Source organism: Ptychodera flava (assembly GCF_041260155.1).
Source record: "Ptychodera flava strain L36383 chromosome 3 unlocalized genomic scaffold, AS_Pfla_20210202 Scaffold_27__1_contigs__length_13241970_pilon, whole genome shotgun sequence".
Taxonomy (NCBI): domain Eukaryota; kingdom Metazoa; phylum Hemichordata; class Enteropneusta; family Ptychoderidae; genus Ptychodera; species Ptychodera flava.
Window position 1 is genome coordinate 844883 of NW_027248281.1, and position 20979 is coordinate 865861.

At 38.6% G+C, this 20979-nt stretch overlaps 1 protein-coding gene across 2 annotated transcripts in view; it reads right to left on the minus strand.

The window, feature by feature from the left end:
* LOC139126504 (vacuolar protein sorting-associated protein 26C-like) overlaps positions 1–20979 on the minus strand; it is a 75510-nt gene that overhangs the window by 17341 nt on the left and 37190 nt on the right. For both annotated transcript variants that reach the window (XM_070692561.1, XM_070692560.1), the window contains exon 6: positions 8446–8571. In XM_070692561.1, coding sequence (XP_070548662.1) covers positions 8446–8571 — 126 coding nt within the window. The remainder of the gene's footprint in view (positions 1–8445; positions 8572–20979) is intronic.

Genomic DNA, 20979 nt, shown 5'->3' on the forward strand with positions numbered 1-20979 from the left:
CCATATGACGTAAGGCAATGAGGGGATATCCAGGCAATGCAGTACCACACACACCTAGTGTACACAGAGCGAGCAAACACAAAGTGAGTACTTCTACAATATCAGCTCAGTAAGTCTGTAATTAATGGATTGCAGTCAACTATTAACCTTGGAGAAAGGCTTAACACTGTGCCTAAGTCCCTTTTAATTGTTGTTGCAGTTCAAAATCGTTCTTCTACACCTCAACCCGAACAATGAACACCCCCACCAGTTTATGATATGACCCATCACAACGCCATGACGTCACCGAATCTTAATAGACAGAAGTAAAAGTTGACATGACCATACTGGTTTTCAATTCTAATAGCTTCTCTGTCTATAAATAGACGAGAAGCTAAAAACTAACGAATAGAGTGACAATAGAGACCATGCCCGATAGGGGAAATTGACATCAACTATTGCATTGAGCAGTGACCTGAAACTTCACACTGATATATAAATGTCGACAATATAAAACATCGAAATGCCACTGAGACAGAGAGAGAGGTTTATGCTGTCGTGAACTGATTATACTCTTTCAGATATGACTTCGGTATAGACGCTACACAGACATCGAAAATGTACACCTACTTTCCATAAATCCAACTAATCTTATAATAAGAGTAGAACAAAATGATTTAATTTTTTGATTTAATCCAAAAGTGTTGGTTGAAGTAAATCTCCAGATGTTGGTTTTCCTAAGTTTGACAATACAGATAAAGTATCGCTCAAAACTTTGTTTTTTTAGCCTCATTATCGTTTCCGTATCGTTTCCGTATCGTTTCCGCATCGCCCAACCCCCAATCCAACATCGCTTACTCGGTTGTTTCGTATCGTTTCCGTATCGTTTCACTAGCGCATCGCCTCATTCCCGCCCATAAAAGGTGTGTCCTTTCATTTTAAACTTGCATCGCGTCGAACAATACAAAGAACAATACGTGAACGATTTATTTTTGCAATATTCGCGATTGCAAAAATCGCGATTTTTTGACGTTACAACCATGCATAATCGCTCACCATGCTCACTGCTAATTTAAACGACCTTTTGCCATGACCTCTATCAACAGCTGAGCTGGCCTGCTGTATCATGTTCTTATCTCAACAACGATATATAGAAATGCAGAGACATGGCACAGCGCATTTTTGTAAGATGTAATAGAAGCAATGGTTTTGTCAAAAGTTCTGAAAAAAAAATCAGAGCACATTTTCACTTGGGGTCGACATGAGGTCACGGCCATGTTGTTGTTGTTGTTGTAAGTGAGATCCCTCCTTTAGATAGAAGCACCCTCAGTCGAGGTAATGTTGTTCTGGTCGTCTGCAGCCATGTATCGTGTACGCAGAACATGGCAATCAAAAATAAAACGTCTAGAGATTAGTTCAATTGAAGAAATTAGATTAATCCGGTGCAATGGAAAGCGGGTGAGTCACGGAAACGAGCAATGGACGAGGATACATTATAATTATTCATAGTGTCCCATATATGCTGGAAATGTTTGTGACGCAGGTGAGCGCTGGCAGCACAAAGGCATAAGAAGTGCAGTCTATCTTCAGGGCCATCTGAGCATAGCCTACAGGTTGGGTTCACCTTGTTTTGATTAAATCTTGCTTTGTTCGCTTGGAGAATATAACAACCAGTTAAGAGCTTCACTTTAACACTAGCACGTTCTACATCACGGGGATCAGAATTGACTGTGGACCAGACATGGTGAGGCTTGTTCGGGCTACAAACATCAAGGTTGATGAACCTACATGAAGATTTCTCTGTGGCTTCTTGGGTAATTTTTGCATGCCAGAATTCGTCGATATGTTTCCTCATGAGCTCTTTTCCTTTATATCTTGTGGGTGGATTTTGTAGTAACGAGATGAAACTGGGAAAGTTGTATTTTATGAGAAGTTCATTGACACTGAAAAACCAACTCTTGCTCTTTGAATCTTTCATGGCATACTGTCGTAACGCGAGATTATGTTCGATAGAGTTCTTCAGACGGCAAATATTTAGGAAAAGAGAGATCATAGCCTTATGAAGTACAGCTTCAATTTTCTGCGCACCAATGAGTAACAGGGCTATGGAATCGGAACATCTGTCAGGTAGATGCTGTAGCTGCTTTGAGATCTTCTTCTGATAGTTTTCAAGTGAAAGTAAATCTTGCTTCTTGACTTTAATAACCTCCAAACCATACATTAATCTAGGGATGACAAAAACATTCCAGATATTTGTTGAAATTATTGGATTCAGGCCATTTTTACCGTGTAGACCAGCTCCTAGTAGTTGGTAAATGGTTCTTCGTGCAAGCTGAATGTTTTGATCGATATTATGCTTTCCGTCGCTTGTCCTAGGAACACCAAGATGAACAGCTGCATCACATGGTAGGATATTTGCACCATTGACTGTAGGATAGTTTTGTGCTGAGCTTGGAGTGTTATTACTGAAACGAGAAATGTAAGCGCTCTTTGTGGTATTGATCTTTGTTCTTTTCTTGTTCACACAATCTTCCACAATTTGGACCATTGCCCTCATTTCATATGGATTTGAAGAAAGAAGTGCTACATCATCTGCACAGGTAGGGCTACCAAGGTAAACATGACCGATGCGGAGACCGAAGTTAAACTTCTGAATGGCTTCTAATGTGCTATTCGTGTAGACTTTGAATAATTCAGCAGAGAGAGTGCTACCTTGTCTAGTTCCTTGTTTAAGATGAATAATGTTCGAGATTTTGCTACTCCATTTTATGCTTGAGCTCTGCTCAGAGTACTGTTCTGCGATGATATTCCAAAGATGACCTTGAATTCCATGGTTGTATAGTTCTACCAATAATTTGTCATGCCAAACAACATCAAAGGCTTTATGAGCATCTAGGAAAACTTGGCACAGTGGTGATTTATTATGTTCGGCGTCTAAATTGGCTTCAGTTACCATCAGAGCTGCCATGGTTGATGAGCAGTGTTTAGTAAATCCTCTTTGCAAGTTATGTTGCTTTTCACCTAGTATTGGCTGGAGGCGTGACAAAAGCAGTTTTTCGAGAACTTTAAAGATGACTGATAGAACAGTAATGCCTCTATAGTTGTTTGGGTTAGTAGGATCCTTTTGTTTCTTCAGGACTGGGGTGATGATGCCACGTTTCAGTGTCTCCGGTAATTTGCCATGATTCTTTATGCCATTCAGAAAAGTACACAGGAACAGGATTACTGGCATGCCGCCATAGATAAGGTGCTCTGCAGTTAGATTATCGAGGTCTGGAGACTTGTTACTGTTTAGGGATAACACTGCATTTTCCACTTCATTGACCGTGAAGTCCTTGAGGTGTTGATTAGTAGCACGACAAATATTCTCGATGATGAGTTTGTCAAGATGAGTCCGTTGTTTATCTATCGAGCTAAAGTGGGGTTCCTCCAGGGGTTCGGCAAGGGATGAGAAATGTTTTTCCCAGGCAAGGATTATATCTCCATCAGTGTATGAAACATCTTCAAGGATAATCTGAGGTGAGCATGTAGGTCGAGTTGATCGTTGCCGGTTAAGCAGCTTGTAGAACATAATCTGATCATCTTTATGAGTAGACATTATTTGACAGTAAAGACTATCTCTTTTTTGAGCAATAAGTTGACGTTGTGCAGAGCGTAGCTTATATTTCATCTGGTTGCGTCGTTTAAGGAGTGGATTATCTTTATCTTGAGGTTTGCCTGCTCTCTTCCAATCAGAGTAGACTTGTTTATTTTCTCTCATGATCTGTATAATGTAACTGGTTATTGGCAGTGGTTGTCGACACATCTTTTGTTTGCTTGTCTTGGACCCAGCATTTGATTTCGCTACCTTCTCGAGTGTGCGTATCAGATAAACGAGTTCGCAGTCAGTGTCGTGCGAGTTGGCAATTGGTCTACAGGGGCGGAGCACATCAGCTATGTCTGCTTTATAATTATCTTTAAATTTCCACCATTGATAGCGTTGCGTGGGTAAGTCATTGAGATTGTTTTTCTTGGTCCTCTTCGTACTATAGGAATTCGGAAAATTGATAGACAGACTGATCGGTACATGGTCTGACATATTACTGACATCAGGTTTTAGGACTTTTCCAGACATCTTAAGGTTGGAAGTATGGCATGAGACAAAGAAATAGTCAAGTTGTGCGTGGTCTTTACCATTGACATGGAAGAAGGTATCCGCATTATCATTAATCGGAGATGACAGCTTGGCTTCATTCACAAAGTTGAGGAGCTTCTTATCTCTCGAGTTATGAGCACGTAATTCTAATGATGCATTAAAGTCACCGGTGAAGATAATTAGATGAGACTGCCTGTATTTATTGTTGATTTCTAACAGCTGATCAAGACCTTCGTCGAATTCATCAACCGAGTGCCTAGTATTTCTTGACGGGAGGTAACTGCAGACTAAGCAGATAGGAGCATTGCAGATATTAAGTTCGACGACTAGTGTATACAAGTTGCCATCAGGGAGCACAGTAGCTTTTCCCAAAAGAGAATTGTGCACGAGGACAGCTAAGCCACCATAACCTCTTGGTCTCTGATATGGCGAGATTGGATCATCTGAGTCAACAGACTTTGAAAAGAAATGAAAATCAGGATGTAACTTGCTGAGAAACTTGCTTTCAAATTCGAAGAGCCAGTGTTCCTGGATGCAGATGATTTGATTTTCTTTTAGAAGCTTCTTGATGTAAACGTAGTTGGATTTAACATTTTTGGCATTAAATGAGGTAATACGTAGGGGTTTGCTTGTATGATCAAAGGTGATGTGTGAGGTATCCATCGATGGGTTGGATGCCCTAATCCTAAAAATGATGCTGCCTAGATGATAATGGTGGATTTGTGGACTGCGGGACATTATGTGTTGGAACATTCACCCGTTGTTGACTTGTAGATGTAGAACTTGGGCTCAGAACAGTCGTAGAGTGCATATCCCTGATTTTCAGGGTTTGACTATGCTGGTATGCGGTATTCACTGAGGGGAATTGTTGTTCATGATGACTATTTAATGTCTGAGTATCAATAGGTCTCGATCGACTCAATTTCTGCTTGACTGCAAAGACATCGGATATGAGCATGAAAAATCGATGTCATTTCGTCAAAAGTCAGCGAAAATTGAGAATATAGACAAGATTTTATGTAGTTGAAGGTAAATGATCAGTTAATAATCATGAATTGGAATGTCTCGGACGATGTGGGTACGTGATTTAGAGTGATCGGCGCGGCGTGACATATGTAGGCCTACTCAGATTTATACCGTATTCGCACGGTGCGATAGGTTGCCTAAAATTAATTTTATTTTTGATGGATAATTGGTTGCGGAGTGTAACTCTATAGTATGAATTGCGTAGCAATTATTGAAACACTTGGAAGTTCCCACTATCAGACTGTTATTAGTGTTGTGACTAAAGGTCACAGACTTCCTTCTACGTCATAATTTATTTACGTTAATCGGGTTTAAAGGTCACTGTGTAAAGTGTTAGGAGAATTCATGGCGGCATCACCGTATGTGTTAACTCAGGGCTCCCCAAAAGCCACCAAAATGATTAGCCAAGTCATTAGCCAAATCAAAACTCTCTTAGCAATTTTGAGCAACTTATAGTCAGTTTATGATCTCAAGTGTAGCAACAGCTTTTACGGCATTCAGGAGTTCCTAATTTTACAAAATCAAGATGTTCTGTATGATGTTCATGATAGTTTTTACATTAAATAAATATTTGTTCAGTTTTTATTGCATTAATAATCTATGCTTTGATATTTCAGGGATAGAAATATTTTTTCATTTCTGGTGGTAAACTTTTACCACCAAAAACACAATTAAGTAGCAATTCACTTCTAAAAAATCTGGTAGCAATGTGAAGTGTATATTACAAAAGGTGTACAGAATATTTCTGCGGCATTCAGTCAGTGTTCACAGTATGATAGCTTGTCATAAGCTACAGGCGTCTCATGTGGCAAATTTATGCAGTCTTCCATAATCAAAATGTTTGAGCCACACAAATAAAAATCTTAGGTGCAGAAGAAAGCATTCAGTAGCATACTGGCAGTGTAAATACAATTGGCCCCAGTGTTACTAGTATGCCATAGTTGTGATCAAGCAGGCTGAATAGCATCTTGAGTATAAGTATTTTTCTTATGACAAAAAGAGTTGGGCCAAATACTACTCTTGTAAAACAAGACACAACGATTTATGTTCATTTAAATTACTCACTGTTTGCGAGTATTCATTGTTTTAATGATTATGATAACATTTTAGCCCAGATATATTTTCATTTGATATTTTGATATGATAAAGAAATGTCTGGTGACGTTCACTTCTAGATCATTAAACTGCATGGTTGTATCTGCAAAAATATTAAAATATTTCAGAATCACACAATTTCTTGTGTAAGTTATAACAGTTCAAATAGGCCAAACGGACAATTTTAATATTTTACTTTTGAATTGTTTGCTTTGATGTTAACATGCAAAATTGCAATTCACAAACTTTATGATTTGAAAATGGATATGCTTACTGCAATTACTGTTGACAATTTCCCTTTGCCATGACTCTTAATAAAATTTAATTTAAAACTGACAGTCAAGCTCAATGCCATTTAAAGTGGAAGGCAACAAATATTACCTTTCACCTATTGGACCACCCTGGGTGGTTTCTTGTGAACCATAATTGTGTACTTAGGGGTCTTCATGCAATACATCACATGATGAGATTACCTAGACTTGACCTTTCAAAACACCTGAGTTTTTCTCGTTTTCCCTTGTATTATGACTCCGTTTGTGAAAGTTTCCGTTGAAATTATGGTTTTTACTATCAAATTAACTGAGTAGTTGCAGACCAGATGTTGATTCAAGCAAAGTAGGTAAAACTTTTGATAGACTACAGGACGAACAGGGCTCACAGAGGCAAAGAAAGCAAGTAGTATCGAACTGCAACAATGTTTGCTTCACGCACCAGGGAATTTGCAACTTTTTAGAAAGGAGAGTAAACTGTTTCAATACACTGCAACTTTGTAGGAAGGAGGGCAAACTGTTTCAACATCTTACAACTTTTGATTGTTAGCTGTAGTTTTCTGTTGATGGAGCACTGTCTAGAAAATCAATCGCCACTACATTGCCAAACTGGAATTTTTGTAGCCATTTTTAATTTTTTGTAGCATTTGGCTAGTTGTCGATCGGGTAGCGGGAGCCCTGGACTTTTCTTCTCTTAAAAAATATTATCTTCAACAGCATGTTTCTTATGATCGGTTATGCCATTTTTTATTATTTTTACAAACTTTCATGCATCAAACGCCCTTAAACTATCTCATCTGCCTGTCAGGGAGTTACGATATATTTCTAGGGCTGGCACACGATGTCAACTTACGTGTCGTCCATCGAGCGGCCGGTGGCAGTGTCACAGATCGCGCCGTCTGTAATTGTGGCCACTTTGATTTTGATGTGACACCCACGTACGCTTGGGTTTTTTTTGTTACCTATTTGTCGACCTCATAAAATTTCACAGTCCATACTTTGAAGCAGTCTCAACATGGCAAACATGTCTCGCGTAAATTTCATCCTCGTCGTTTCAATTAATTCGACCACTAAATTATTTCAGCTGTTTTAATTTCCTATTAATTCGACGTTTTTCAAATAGTAATTATTTTTCTCTGGTCGAATTGATAGGCTTTTTACAGTAGGTTAAAGGTCATAAACCTCTGACTCAGATGTGTAGGCTGTTTCAGTTAATGCCACCACTCCTGCACATATGCAGGATTCCCCTTTTTCTTACCTCATTTGTATATCTTTGACACTGACATGTTCATTTGAATAGTGCCATCTCAACCCCTGCATCTACCTGTACACCAAATACTGTGATGGTAGCTTTGGTGGCATGGGAGCCTTTGTGTGTGACGGACATACATGCACATCCGCACATACATATATACATACAGACATACAGACGCCACCTACTCACCATATAAGCTCTTTTTGGTATTTTTACACATACCAAATATGAACTAATAAATTACAATAAAACATTTCATGAAAAATGTCCATTTAAATGTCTGTTTGGACTGATAAATCACCACCAAAAAAATTGTAAATATCAATGTAAATATTAACTTTTCAGAATACCACAGACTAAATATCAAAGTAATATGACTTTTAATTCCTAACTGTGCATCGTTCTCACATTTTAAAGCTCATTTGCACATTTTGGGAAGTAGGAGGCATACCATATCATACGGTACATATGAGACACCCACACAACAAAGGTAAAGCTGATGCACACAGACAATTATACATACAAACATGCATATCCCAATACAGACATACAGACAGTGGAATTGACTGATCTTACGAGTTCCACCGCTGGACAAATATTTCTATAATGGGAGCTAAGAACAAATAACTACTTGAAAGAGATTGGTAATGAATTGAGGGTGGAATTGAAAATGATCAGCTACTTACCAACTTTAAAATTACTTGTAGCTAAGGTCGGGCAGGTGAAAAGTCTTGGGAATATCATAAATATAGGGATAGTGAATCCTCTACAAACATCACCCTCTGCTATCTGAATGTTTTGGATCTCTGTCGCTGAAAAAAATAAATGGAAGAAAAGGCATCGGTACATTATTGTGAATGGCTATTTTCGATCCTTCTTTTGCTGACAGATTTAGAGTTTGATAGCTCATACTATACTATACACTTTTTGTATATGGTACAAACTAAGGTTTTTTAAAATGTTTTTGTCAAAATATCAATGTTTGCTTTACTAAAATTTGTTTTCTTAGCATTTTTCTCTTAGAAACATGTAAATAATGATTGATATTTTTAGAAAAGAGTGCTAGTAATGCCAGAGTGTGATACATCTTTTTGTCAGTGCCTACTGTGTTTGTTATAACTATTTACCGTTTCTCTGTCACCCCTCAGCCGAATTTTTCAAACTGTGTGCAAGGATAAAGTACGGTGGTATACATTTGCATGTCAATTTATTTTGCCATATGATCCAATACTGCTGCCCCAGCGGCCATTTTGTTGCAAATTTTTCATGTTTTTGAACCATAAGTCAGCAACTGGTATTCCTGAACCGGTTTCGTTCAAGTACACAGATAAAGTTCTATGGCATATATATTCATATCAATTTATTATGTGATACAATCCAATATGGCAGCTTGGCAACCATTTTGTTGCGATTTTTTCATGTCTTTGAACCATAACTCAACTATTCCTGAACAGGTTTCATTCAATGTTGATACACAGATGGCCACTGGGCAACCACTTTGTTGCAATTTTTCCCTGAACAGATTTCATTCAAACTTGGCACACAGACATTGTATTTTAGTTTCACATATCTTACACATCATGAATCAATGCAACTATTGATCTTGCCATAGAAAACACCAACAGCCATAACTTTACTGTCCCAACAAACATGAACCCAAACAGACCACTATTGTGTAATTTCTCAACATTTAACAAATTCACCCCTCTCCCCTGTACTGAGGCTACCAAGCATGTAATTCAAACACCATAATCCAGTGGGGACTGTGTCATCAGTGATGACTTTTTCTAATCAAATCTGCAAGCAACATTGCCAATACCCAAGTATTATAGTGCTTTTAGCATACTTATAAAGATGTTGATGCTGTGTAGAAATAAACAGTATTAATGACAGTGTTACCATTTTGATTACAATCAACTCATGTGGATATGACCTGTATGTAGATCAAGAATATTAAGCCAGTACTATGGTCAGTATTGAAGCACTACCTGGGATTCCACTGGGATGTGAGCTTTGAATATAATTTTAGGGCATTGTGAAACTATGGTAGTTCTGTTAAAATCTAATAATCAAAGTAAAGACTTTTCATGGTGATAGACATGCATGTCATTACTAGACTCTCTCACAGCCCCTTGCTGGCTTCACCTCAGACCATAATACCGCCCTCCCCACTAGCTGAGCAAAGCTAAGCTCAGTGAGCCGGCAAAGCTAGAGAAAGGCTGTTAACACTTATTTTTTCGATTTTATTTTCGTTCTTTTGATTGATTGTGACTTTTTCCATTTTGCCTGCCATTTGACCAGCTTTTGAGACAGACAAGTCTTAAGAGATAATATGAGGTTATCCCTCGATATCACCTCTTGGTGGGGTCGTATTGCTGCGAGTGCGGTTGTGGGCCGCATCACACTCGTCTTCGACTCGTGTGATGAGGCCCACAACCGCACGAGCAGCAATACGACCCTACCAAGAGGTGATATCGAGGGATAACCTCTTTATCATATACCTATGCCCACGTTATTGAATGAATAAATCTTGTATATTAAAATATGATACGTTTCACTGTTGTTTTTCTTGATGGACTACATTTGTTTGCGTCATCTTGCTAAGGCGGATTGATATACTAGCGTCTGACGTAATCTATCAGCTAGCTCATTGACTATTAATTTAAGGTTGAGCAGAGAAATGCTTGAACTCTGTCATCAAACATGTAGGATATCTACAGAATCCGTACGGTACATGCAAGTGTTGTGTTTGGTATTATTTTCCAGAACGCATTTACCATGAATACATGATATTTTTGAAAGTTGTGCTTTTGAATTTGCCGGTCCTCTGACATGTCCGATAGCACTTTTGCTTGTCGACTGCGAGTCTATGCTTATGCACGCACACGGACGGAACAGCTGGTCTGTCATCGATCTGTCAGTGCCCGTACCGTGTGATGCTCTGCTCTTTAATTTGTTCAAATTGGTAGCACTACTAGCAGGTTAATCCGATATCAACACATGTGTTTTATTTAGTTACCCCGCATTTCCCTTTGCTTCAAAACCCTGCCACTTTTGGAGATCGGACATGATATCATAGTCAAAGTCAAAATCATAGACGGGCACCATGGTTTGTTTTGATTAGGGCACCACCATGTAAGTAGTCCGGTATGCAAATCAACAGGCCGTATCAGGCTTTGTTATGTAAATCAACAGGTCATATCACTTTTTCATATGCAAATATTCAATTGAATGAAAGAAAGACGCACTGATCATTCCTTTTATATGCAAATCAACAAGGCGTATCACTTTATTGACATGCAAATCAACATGATAAATCATGTCACTGAACTCAGTACAGACACAATACAGGGCATCGGTATATGATAAGAAGTGATATCGGTGTTGATAGCACACTGCTCAATTGTGTTACGCAATTGCCGTAATAGATACTGAAGACTGACTGACTGGATATATGCACATGACTATGTGTTACAGAATTTAATAAGTTTTGACAGAAATACAAATTTTGTGATCACGCACTGACAATTATTGCTGATGACTAGACAGTTGTCGACATTAAAAATACCGGACACTGTACCCATGAAATAGGAATTTTAACATGAATTATTGCATACTTTTGGACTGTTATGAAGTTGTTCAAGAGAATTGAACCTTGGACCTGTCTCATTCAGAGGCTGATCAAAATTTGCAAGGAAACATTATGCAACGATTACAGATAAATGGTAAAACAAAGAGATCATGTATTATAACCAACATGTACAGTTCAGTAGACGGGACTGGAGTACAGAAGAACTATCATTGAAGAAACAAGACGTGTACATCATGTCATCAATCCTAAATTTAAAGTATTCATCTCTGAGAAGTAACTGTAACATGAAACTATGCACAGCTCTGTCAATCATATTACAGTTGGGACAGTACAAAGTATCTATGTTTAAATAAGGAGACAGATATCTTGTTCACATTGGCAACCCAACTGAAATTTGGGCCGACGCAAAATAATTGTCCTTTTGGGATTAAATTTGGTCCGTGTCCACACCTACCGGTACCAGAATTAGGGCCGACGTAACTTTACCTTCCTTTGTGACCTCTGACCTGTCAAAGTTCAAAATGGCGCATTTGAATATGGCACGCTGTTTCTACTGTTCATGATTTTCCTGTGTTTTTACGCACAAGAAGGGCAAATATGACTACCACTCACCCTTTCAATCATCGGAGAGATCTTCACTATTTATTGGATGAGCATATCATGTATATGTAAGACCGCGGTGGAGAAATAACCAGTGCGCGGCATTTTTGACATGCCTCTCTAGTCTATTACGTGCACTGTGGAATCAAATGACATGGTCTCGTTTGCGGAACAAAGGTTGGTGGGAAGTTCAGCGTACATGGGATGATATTAAAATGTGAAGACTGGATTGAAAACTTTCGATAGGTGTAAACTTTAGTTTCAAACGTCGTTTGTTTTGTGCGAATAGGGTGACTAGTTCAACTTCGATCCATGGCGGAGGCCTGGTCAACTGGGACCAGGGCCGACGTAACGTGTCCACACTGGCGATTTGCGTCGGACCAAATTTTGCGTCGGCCCTGAACCCCCCCTTCTAACCGGGACCAAACTGAGTCGGCCCAGGGCCGACTCAGCGTGTCCACATTGGTTTTTTACGTCGGCCCCGGCCCAGGTCCGGACCTGGGCCGACGCAAAGTCGTCAATCTGAACGTGCCAAGAGTTGTTTGTCCTTCTTTAACTAATTATATTTGCAGCTGCATCAGACTTATGACGCAGCCTGTCAATTATGATAGGGGTGGAAACAGAGACATATATTAGGCCCCAACTGTGCCTTTAACAATGACATACAGCCAATCAGAAAAATCGAAACAAATTGAATAAGTCATTGTTGATGACACAGTTCCCACTTGTTAATGGGTACTTTAACTACAAGTCCTCAGAGAGGATAGAGTCCTCTTCTTTAATTAGGTCTGTGGTTAACAATACTGTGATACAAATGGGGCTCAATGGCCAAAAATGAGTTCCATGGTGGTGAAAACATAAACCAATGTAGGCCATCATCCTAATTACAAAAGGTCATTAAATGAGTCAATTAGTAATTAATCGACAGGATGGTGCCACACATTTTTGCATCCTATCCTAACACTGACAGATTATCACCAGTACCATATTTCATAAGGTTTGATGCAATACTTTTGGACATTCTCCCTAAAAACAAAAAATACCATCAAGGACAGTGTGCTCACATTCGGTTTGAATTGGTAAATGTAAGAAATATTTAAACCAGAAAAGCAAGAACGACAAAAGCAAATAAGGTCTGCAACTTAGGTACTGGAGGTCATCTTTAGGAACATGCATATCAACTTCTATAGCAATGAGACAGGCAGATCCTACATACATAAGCAAATGTCAACAAAAAAATTAGCCAGAGAAGCTTGACAAAAAGTAAAGATGGGAGAGTGGGGGAAAAAATAAGGAGTGGGAAAAAATGTACAAGGGATCCGGTAAAGAGTAATGCTACCTCATCAATCTTCTATCCCCTACCCCCTCCTGCATATCAAATGTTCCACCCCTTGGTTGACCATGTTTACATAAGACCAGCTGGCAGGAAATGTATTTACAACTTTGGGGATGTTTTAATTAATGCTATGAGAGTATGAGTGCTATCATTCGAATGTAAACAGCACTTAAATCAGTTACAGATAGTGAAATGCCTTCCACTGTGGGAGGATTACGACATCTGGAATTATCCTGGATCCAAATTTCTCATCAGTTCTTGTGTGTCTTACATAGAAAAGTTGCAAAAATTGGTCCCCAATGAAAAAAATTCACCTCGGCTTTGTTTTCTTGATCAAATTTTACCAAAATTGATATTAAACATGACAAAATTATGTTCACAGCCTTGGAAAATCTCTCACAACATATCCTGGGTTGGTGTAGGTCATTTAAGGTCACAAAAAAAATTACCTAAAATATAAATATTTGGGGGTTTCCCAACACTTTGAGCTAAAAAATTTATTGAATAACATCCCCTGGGACTTTTGTACCAAATTATAAAGCTATCAGACAAGTAATTTTGAGAACAAGTTTTCTTGACATATGTCATTGACTGATATTAGAACTCTGTGAGAAAAACATCTGCACAAAGTTTCATCAAATTTGGCACAGTTGTACCAGAAACAGTGCTCTAACCCTGAATTATGCAAATTAGCACTAATTATGCATGCCACACCAATTTAAATGGACCTGCATATGTATGCCATAGTGTAGTATCCTTGTACCAAGTTTAAAAAGAATTGGCAAAGGCATATCTCAGATATCTGCATTCATGAGCCCCAATGCATGGTCACACAGCCATTTTTGATCAAATCATTACAAAAATTGGCGTGCATATATATGTGATAAGTATTAATATATGTACCAACTTTCAATGCAATTGCTCCTGGCATCGCTGAAAAGTTTACAGGAATGAACACACAGTTGTCAAATATAGGAAACAAAATGGCTGACACGCAGCCATTTTAGACCGGATCAAAACAAAAATCAATGTGCATATGTATAATATATGGAGTAATCCATGGAATCACTCCTAGCATCACTGAAAAATCTGCGTGAACATACACAGCAACATCAAATACAGGAAGCAAAATGGCCGCCACATGGCCATACTGGCTAAGATCACAAAACTAATCGACGTGGGCCAATCTGATTAAAATCAGATGTAGGTTCCCTGGTCATTGAAATTTACCAATGTAACTTTACTCAAAACGTCAGTCCTTTATTGTACCATCCTTCACGCAAAATGAACGGTCTCTGCTACGGTGTTTTGTCTATGAGACACAGCATGGGCATCCTGCAGTGTTTTCAATAGACAAACTGCAAGATGATCTGATGCACTAGTGATACTGCTGTTGGCTAATTACTTGCCAATATAGGGATATTCGCAGCGGTTTCCCAATGTATATAGGGACTTCGGTGTCCCAAGTTTTATTGCGCCAGCAATAATACCATCCTTGAATCCCTGTGGATCATTCCTGGCAGCCCTGTGGATGGATATTAATTACAGGAAAGAAAGCGGCCGTCACAAAGCCATTTTTGATTGAATCATTACAAAAATTGACGTGCATATATACGACATAGGGATTAAAATATGTACCAACTTTCAATGCAATCGCTCCTGGCATCGCTGAAAAATTACGTGAACGAACGCACAGTTGTCAAACATAAGAAACAATATGGCAGCAACGCAGCCATTTTTGACCTGATCAAAACAAAAATCAATGTGCATAGGTATAATATATGGAGTAATCCATGGAATCGCTCCTAGCATCACTGAACAAGTCATCGTTGATGACACAGTCCCCACTTGTTAATCGGTATTTTGATTACAGGTCCTCAAAGAGGATAGAGTCCTCTTCATTAGGTCTGTGATAAAAATACTTTTGAATGAATTCGCTTGATACATGTCTGAGTTATGGTTCAGGACATGAAAAAATCGTAACAAAATGGTCGCACAGCGGCCATATTGGATCGCATCACAAAACAAATTGATGTGCATAGCTATGACATTGGTCGATGTCCTTGTACCAACTTTGAATAAAATTGGTCAAAACATGCGGATATGCCTGAGAAATGGCTCTGTACATGAAAAAATCGTAATAAAATGGCCGCCTGGTGGCCATATTGGATCGTATCACAAAACAGATTGACGTGCATATGTATGACATAGGTCAATGTCCTTGTACCAACTTTGAATAAAATCGGTTGAGATATGCCTGAGTTATGGCTCTGTACATGAAAAAATCGTAATAAAATGGCCGCACAGCTGCCATTTTGGATCGTATCACAAAACAAATTGCCGTGCACAGCTATGACATTTGTCAATAAGCTTGTACCAACTTTGAATAAAATCCGTTGAAACGTGCCTGAGTTATCGCTCTGTACATGAAAAAATCGTAATAAAATGGCCGCCTGGCGGCCATATTGGATCGTATCACAAAACAAATTGACATGCATATCTATGACATTGGTCAATGTCCTTGTACCAACTCTGAATAAAATCGGTCAAAACATGCCTGAGTAATGGCTGTGTACATGAAAAAATCGTAATAAAATGGCCGCCTGGCGGCCATATTGGATTGTATCACAAAACAAATTGACATGCATATCTATGACATTGGTCAATGTCCTTGTACCAACTCTGAATAAAATCGGTCGAAACATGCCTGAGTAATGGCTCTGTACATGAAAAAATCGTAATAAAATGACCGCCTGGCGACCATATTGGATCGTATCACAAAACAAATTGACGTGCATCTGTATGACATTGGTCAATGTCCTTGTACCAACTTTGAATAAAATCGGTTGGAACATGCCTGAGTTATGGCTCTGTACATGAAAAAATCGTAAAAAAATGGCCGCCTGGCGGCCATATTGGATCGTATCACAAAACAAATTGACGTGCATCTGTATGCCATATGAAGTAATCCTTGTATCAAGTTTGAATGAAATCGCTCCAGGCATCTCAGAGATATCTGCGTGAACGGACGCACGCACGCACGCACGCAAGCACGGACGCACGCACGGACGCACGCACGCACGGACATGACCAAACCTATAAGTCCCCCCGGACGGTGTCCGTGGGGACTAAAAATCTGCGTGAACATCGACCGACCAAGCAGAAAAAGATCGCCGGAGTTGCCGTTTCATGAGTTTTTCAACAAAATTATATAGATGTATGTTTCACGTCGTCGTTTTCTGGGAGTGTATATACCAAGTATAATTTACAAACCGTGTCATGATTCAAGGCACAATGGTGACACATTAGCAGGAGCACACACTGGAGAATTTTGGCCAGCACTGTGAATTTTTTTAAATCAGTCACCTTCATTTCTCTGCACTCGCTATTAACTCCATGTCTACCGGTAACATATCGTTATTTTCTGTCTCAAAGTACGTACCAGCAACAGGCCTTTGACGTCAAAGTCGGTTGTTTTCTGGTATATACGGTAGCAACCAAGCTCATGACTAGAATGACTGTACGGCGTCAAAGAGTTAAGCTCGCCGGTTACTTTTTCGCATAATAAAAGAGAGTTGGTCGCTACATGGAGCTAGTTTCTAGCTCCATGGTCGCTACAAGTCTGATCGATTTTCAATCGTGCCTTATGCTGTTAGTGCACAAAATTCCCGAAAGAAGCAGCGCACTGGCTATAAAACTTCGTTTGTACTGTTAGGCTAGCTTTGGGTCCATAGCTGTGGTGTTTTCGGACGGGATTTCTGCCTTTTACGGCTGGTTTTGACTTTAACGTCACCACCACAGCCATGGGAACGTCCATGTTCTGCACGACAGCACGCTTGTCGCAACTTGTCGATATTTCGAAAATTTTCCACCCAAATTGCCAACACTCATCGACAACATGGTTATTAGGGGCCTACCACTACAAGAAATCCGCTAAAAATCACCAAACTATCGCCGTTTTTCCAGCTTTTTCCGACATGACTACTCGCAGACCGTTCTTTTTCTGGCGTACAATCAGCGATTGACGAGGCTCAGTGTAGCCCGTCACTAAAGTCACCTGAGCGGTGACCTCGCAACATCGAAACACAAACTGACATCACCGATGATGTTGTCCACTACTTTAAGAAGCCTGTGAGAATTTTTACCAGCACTGTGAATTTTTTAAACCAGTCACCATCATTTCTATTCACTCGCTATTATCTCCATGTCTGCCGGTAACATATCGTTATGGAGAAGTTTAGTTACACGAAATTACGTTCCATCATCAGCTTATCAGTGATAACCATACGTCGCGTACGTGTAGAACATACGTTCGGAACGGCAAACAACACCTCTACACATAAAAAATGTAATCATAATTACGTGTAGTATTTTTTAGATATTCTTGATGATTTCCGCGAATTTAGACAAGAAACCTTGTAAACTATCATGGAAAACATCTTTGATATCATAATATTTCGTAGAGTTTGCACCAGCGCAAGAAGTTCTTGCTATATGATTTCCTTACATGAACCATGGGTCTATTTTTTACATCCATGCATGAACGAAATGTTGTTGTCTCATTCCACTTGTTATCTGACGCCGCCCCAAAGAGTTCTCCAAACCATATAAAAAACTGTATCAAAGAAAATCGGTTGATTTAATTCGAGGATACGAGCTAGAATATTCCTCATATAAAAATCAATGTTTCTTAAAACTTAAACGAATTTCCAATGTTTGTGAGAAAAAATACATCAAAATTATCGAGAACGCACAGCTAAACTGAAAGAAAGGCAGATGGCCGTCCCTCCACCCACGGACGGTGGGCAGACAAAACCTTAGCAACACCACCCGATTGAGAGAACCACGCTAAACCACACGAACTTTGACCCTAGTCAAAATCAGACTTGTCCCTGGGAAATATGTTTACAAGTTTGCCCACATATAAACAACGTAAAGGTCAAAGGTTTCATCTTCCGACTTCCTGCTTTACGGACGTCCTCATGCCATGAACTGCAAGCAAGGCACTGGCAGGGTTTGCACTGTTCGCAACCATTTAAACGTTTGAAATAAGAGTAGCTGGCTCTCCTTGGCCATCGAAATACATTGGCTGCAGTAAATTTTGGATAAAAGGTCATGACTGGCCGCAATTTGGTAATTTCTGGACACATTTCAGGAGAGCTTCTTACCTTCCCGTTTTAGTAACCATTCCTATCTTTCGCGATGTTGACTAACCCGTAAAATCCCTGATAAGTCCACGGATTAGCATAATTAGTTGTGTTGACTAATTAATTACAGCATGTGTGTATGAGAGATATACGTCCTTGTAATGGAGTGTAAAATAAATAAAGAGTCACAGGTTAGGTTAGGTTAGGTTATATAAACCATTTATTTTATTTTTTTCGATCATTCAGAGCATGAAGAAAGAAGAGAAAATGATAGAGAAAACAGTGTGAAAAACTCAGTAATACTTGGGTCGCCTGTGGTGATATATCAAATGAAAGGTATTTGCATGTAGAATACTAAACAGACATCCAAAAAGATATTTAAATTCATTTCACTGAAATATTGTCATATTTATATTGAAAAAATATTTTCCCCTTTTCAATAACAATATTTAAAAAAATTTAATACAAAAAGCCAAATCGTACAGCATCATCATACGTCATTTGAAAGCTTTCTATCTCTTCTTCAAGAAAATTGACAATGTGGAGCTGTTAAGTACGGACGTGGCCCTTAATTTGCATAATTTACATGGCTACCAAATTTGCATAAATGCGATATAAAATTAGAAATTTATTAACTGCTATAAACATACTTTAAACTAGATCGAGTGATATATCAAATGAAAGGTATTTGCATGCAGAATACAAAATGGATATCCAAAGAGATATTAAAATGCTTTTACTAAAATGTTTTCGTACTAATGTAGAACAATATACTTTCCCCTTTTGAATAACGACATTTTAATAATTTTAACACATAGACCTGCATCACACAACCACATCAAACGTTATTTGAAAGCCTATTATCTCTGCCTCCTGAAAAATGACGATATGCAGCTGACAAATAGGGCTGTAATTATTTAATTTGCATAATGCACACGGGTACCTAATTTGCATGAATACAATATAAAATTACACAAATCCATTGTCAAGTACTCTAAACTTACTTTTCAACTATCAAGTGATATATCAAATGATAGGTATTTGCATGTAGAATAGAATCATGAACTCGAAACGTGTATTCAAAATACTCTTATTGAATATTTTCAATTAAATCGTAAACGTCTTGACTCGTTTTTAATATTCAAAATAATGTGTAGTAAATACAATAATGCTCACATTATACGGATAAATATCTGAATTTGTTTTGCAATTGATTTTTTGTTTAAAATACTAGCACCACTTACAAGTTGGTACCTCATGCTAAAAATACAAGTGAACAAAATGACGCCCACCAGGAAAGTTCATGGGCCGCCCAATTATAAGTGGATGATGCAGTCATACCTTTCACAGATCAGAATTCATTGACTATTTTCTCAAACAAATCGTGAATAGATAAACAACATACATCAAAGATACGACAGATTTTACATGGAAAATTGAGACAATAAAAGTTCCGGCCAATGCGACATTGGTAACACTAGACATTGTTTCAATGTACACTTATACACAGCACAATGAAGCAATGGAATCAGTCGGCAGAGTATTAAATCAGGAAAGGTCAACTAATGATTGCATAATCAAACAACCAACAACAAAATACATGATAGCTATGCTGAAAATGATCTTGAAAAACAACACTTTCAAGTCAACAGTGAATTTTACCGTCAGGTATTTGGGTGCGGTACGGGATCTTCAGTTTTACCAGAAATTCCCGACATTACATTTCACAAGACAAAATGAGAATAATTCAGCAAAACACTGAACAAATATCGCTCTGACTGAGATTCAGAGACGATGTATGATTCTCATTGGAACTCAACACGAGCTTAATGAATTCATGTCAAATATAAACAAATGCATCATACTTTCAAATTTTCGAAAACTCTTCTCAGGAAATCATATCGTTAGACCTCATTATCTATAAAGGTCATCGGTGCAACAAAGAGAACATTCTCGACTGCAATACACACACAAAACCAACAGACGCACTGCGGTTCATGAAACCAAATGGCAACATTCAAGGGCCTTGTTAAACGCGAAAAATTACGATAAATTAGAACAATCATGCAACAACAAGACACTACAAAATACAAGACATTTTCGAGATAAAAGTAATGAAATGCGACAAAACGATTCTAAATCTTGTTTAATTATTACTAACTTTGGACAGTCGGATGACATTTAAATGTTATTAAATTTTCATTAAATTACTTTCAAAACCTTGAAATCGTAAAAAGTAAAAGGGAACCAAAACATTTTCAGATCCCCTATATGCAGATCAAAAACTCCAAGTACCCCTCTACAATCTCCCAAAACTTTCGAATCCAACCCGAATTCCTCCGCCCCTCACCGTTATTTGTGAGCGTAGCCTAATCACATACATAAGAAACGGAAATATAAGCGTAACGATGATGCCAAACTTCACAAAACCTACAACAGTCCGATCTCCGATTCAAATGAACATACACAAATACAGGCTGAATGAACTGTAGACATTCTAGCTTCCGTACTTGAACTAACTGAACTTCAGAGGAACAACTCGGTT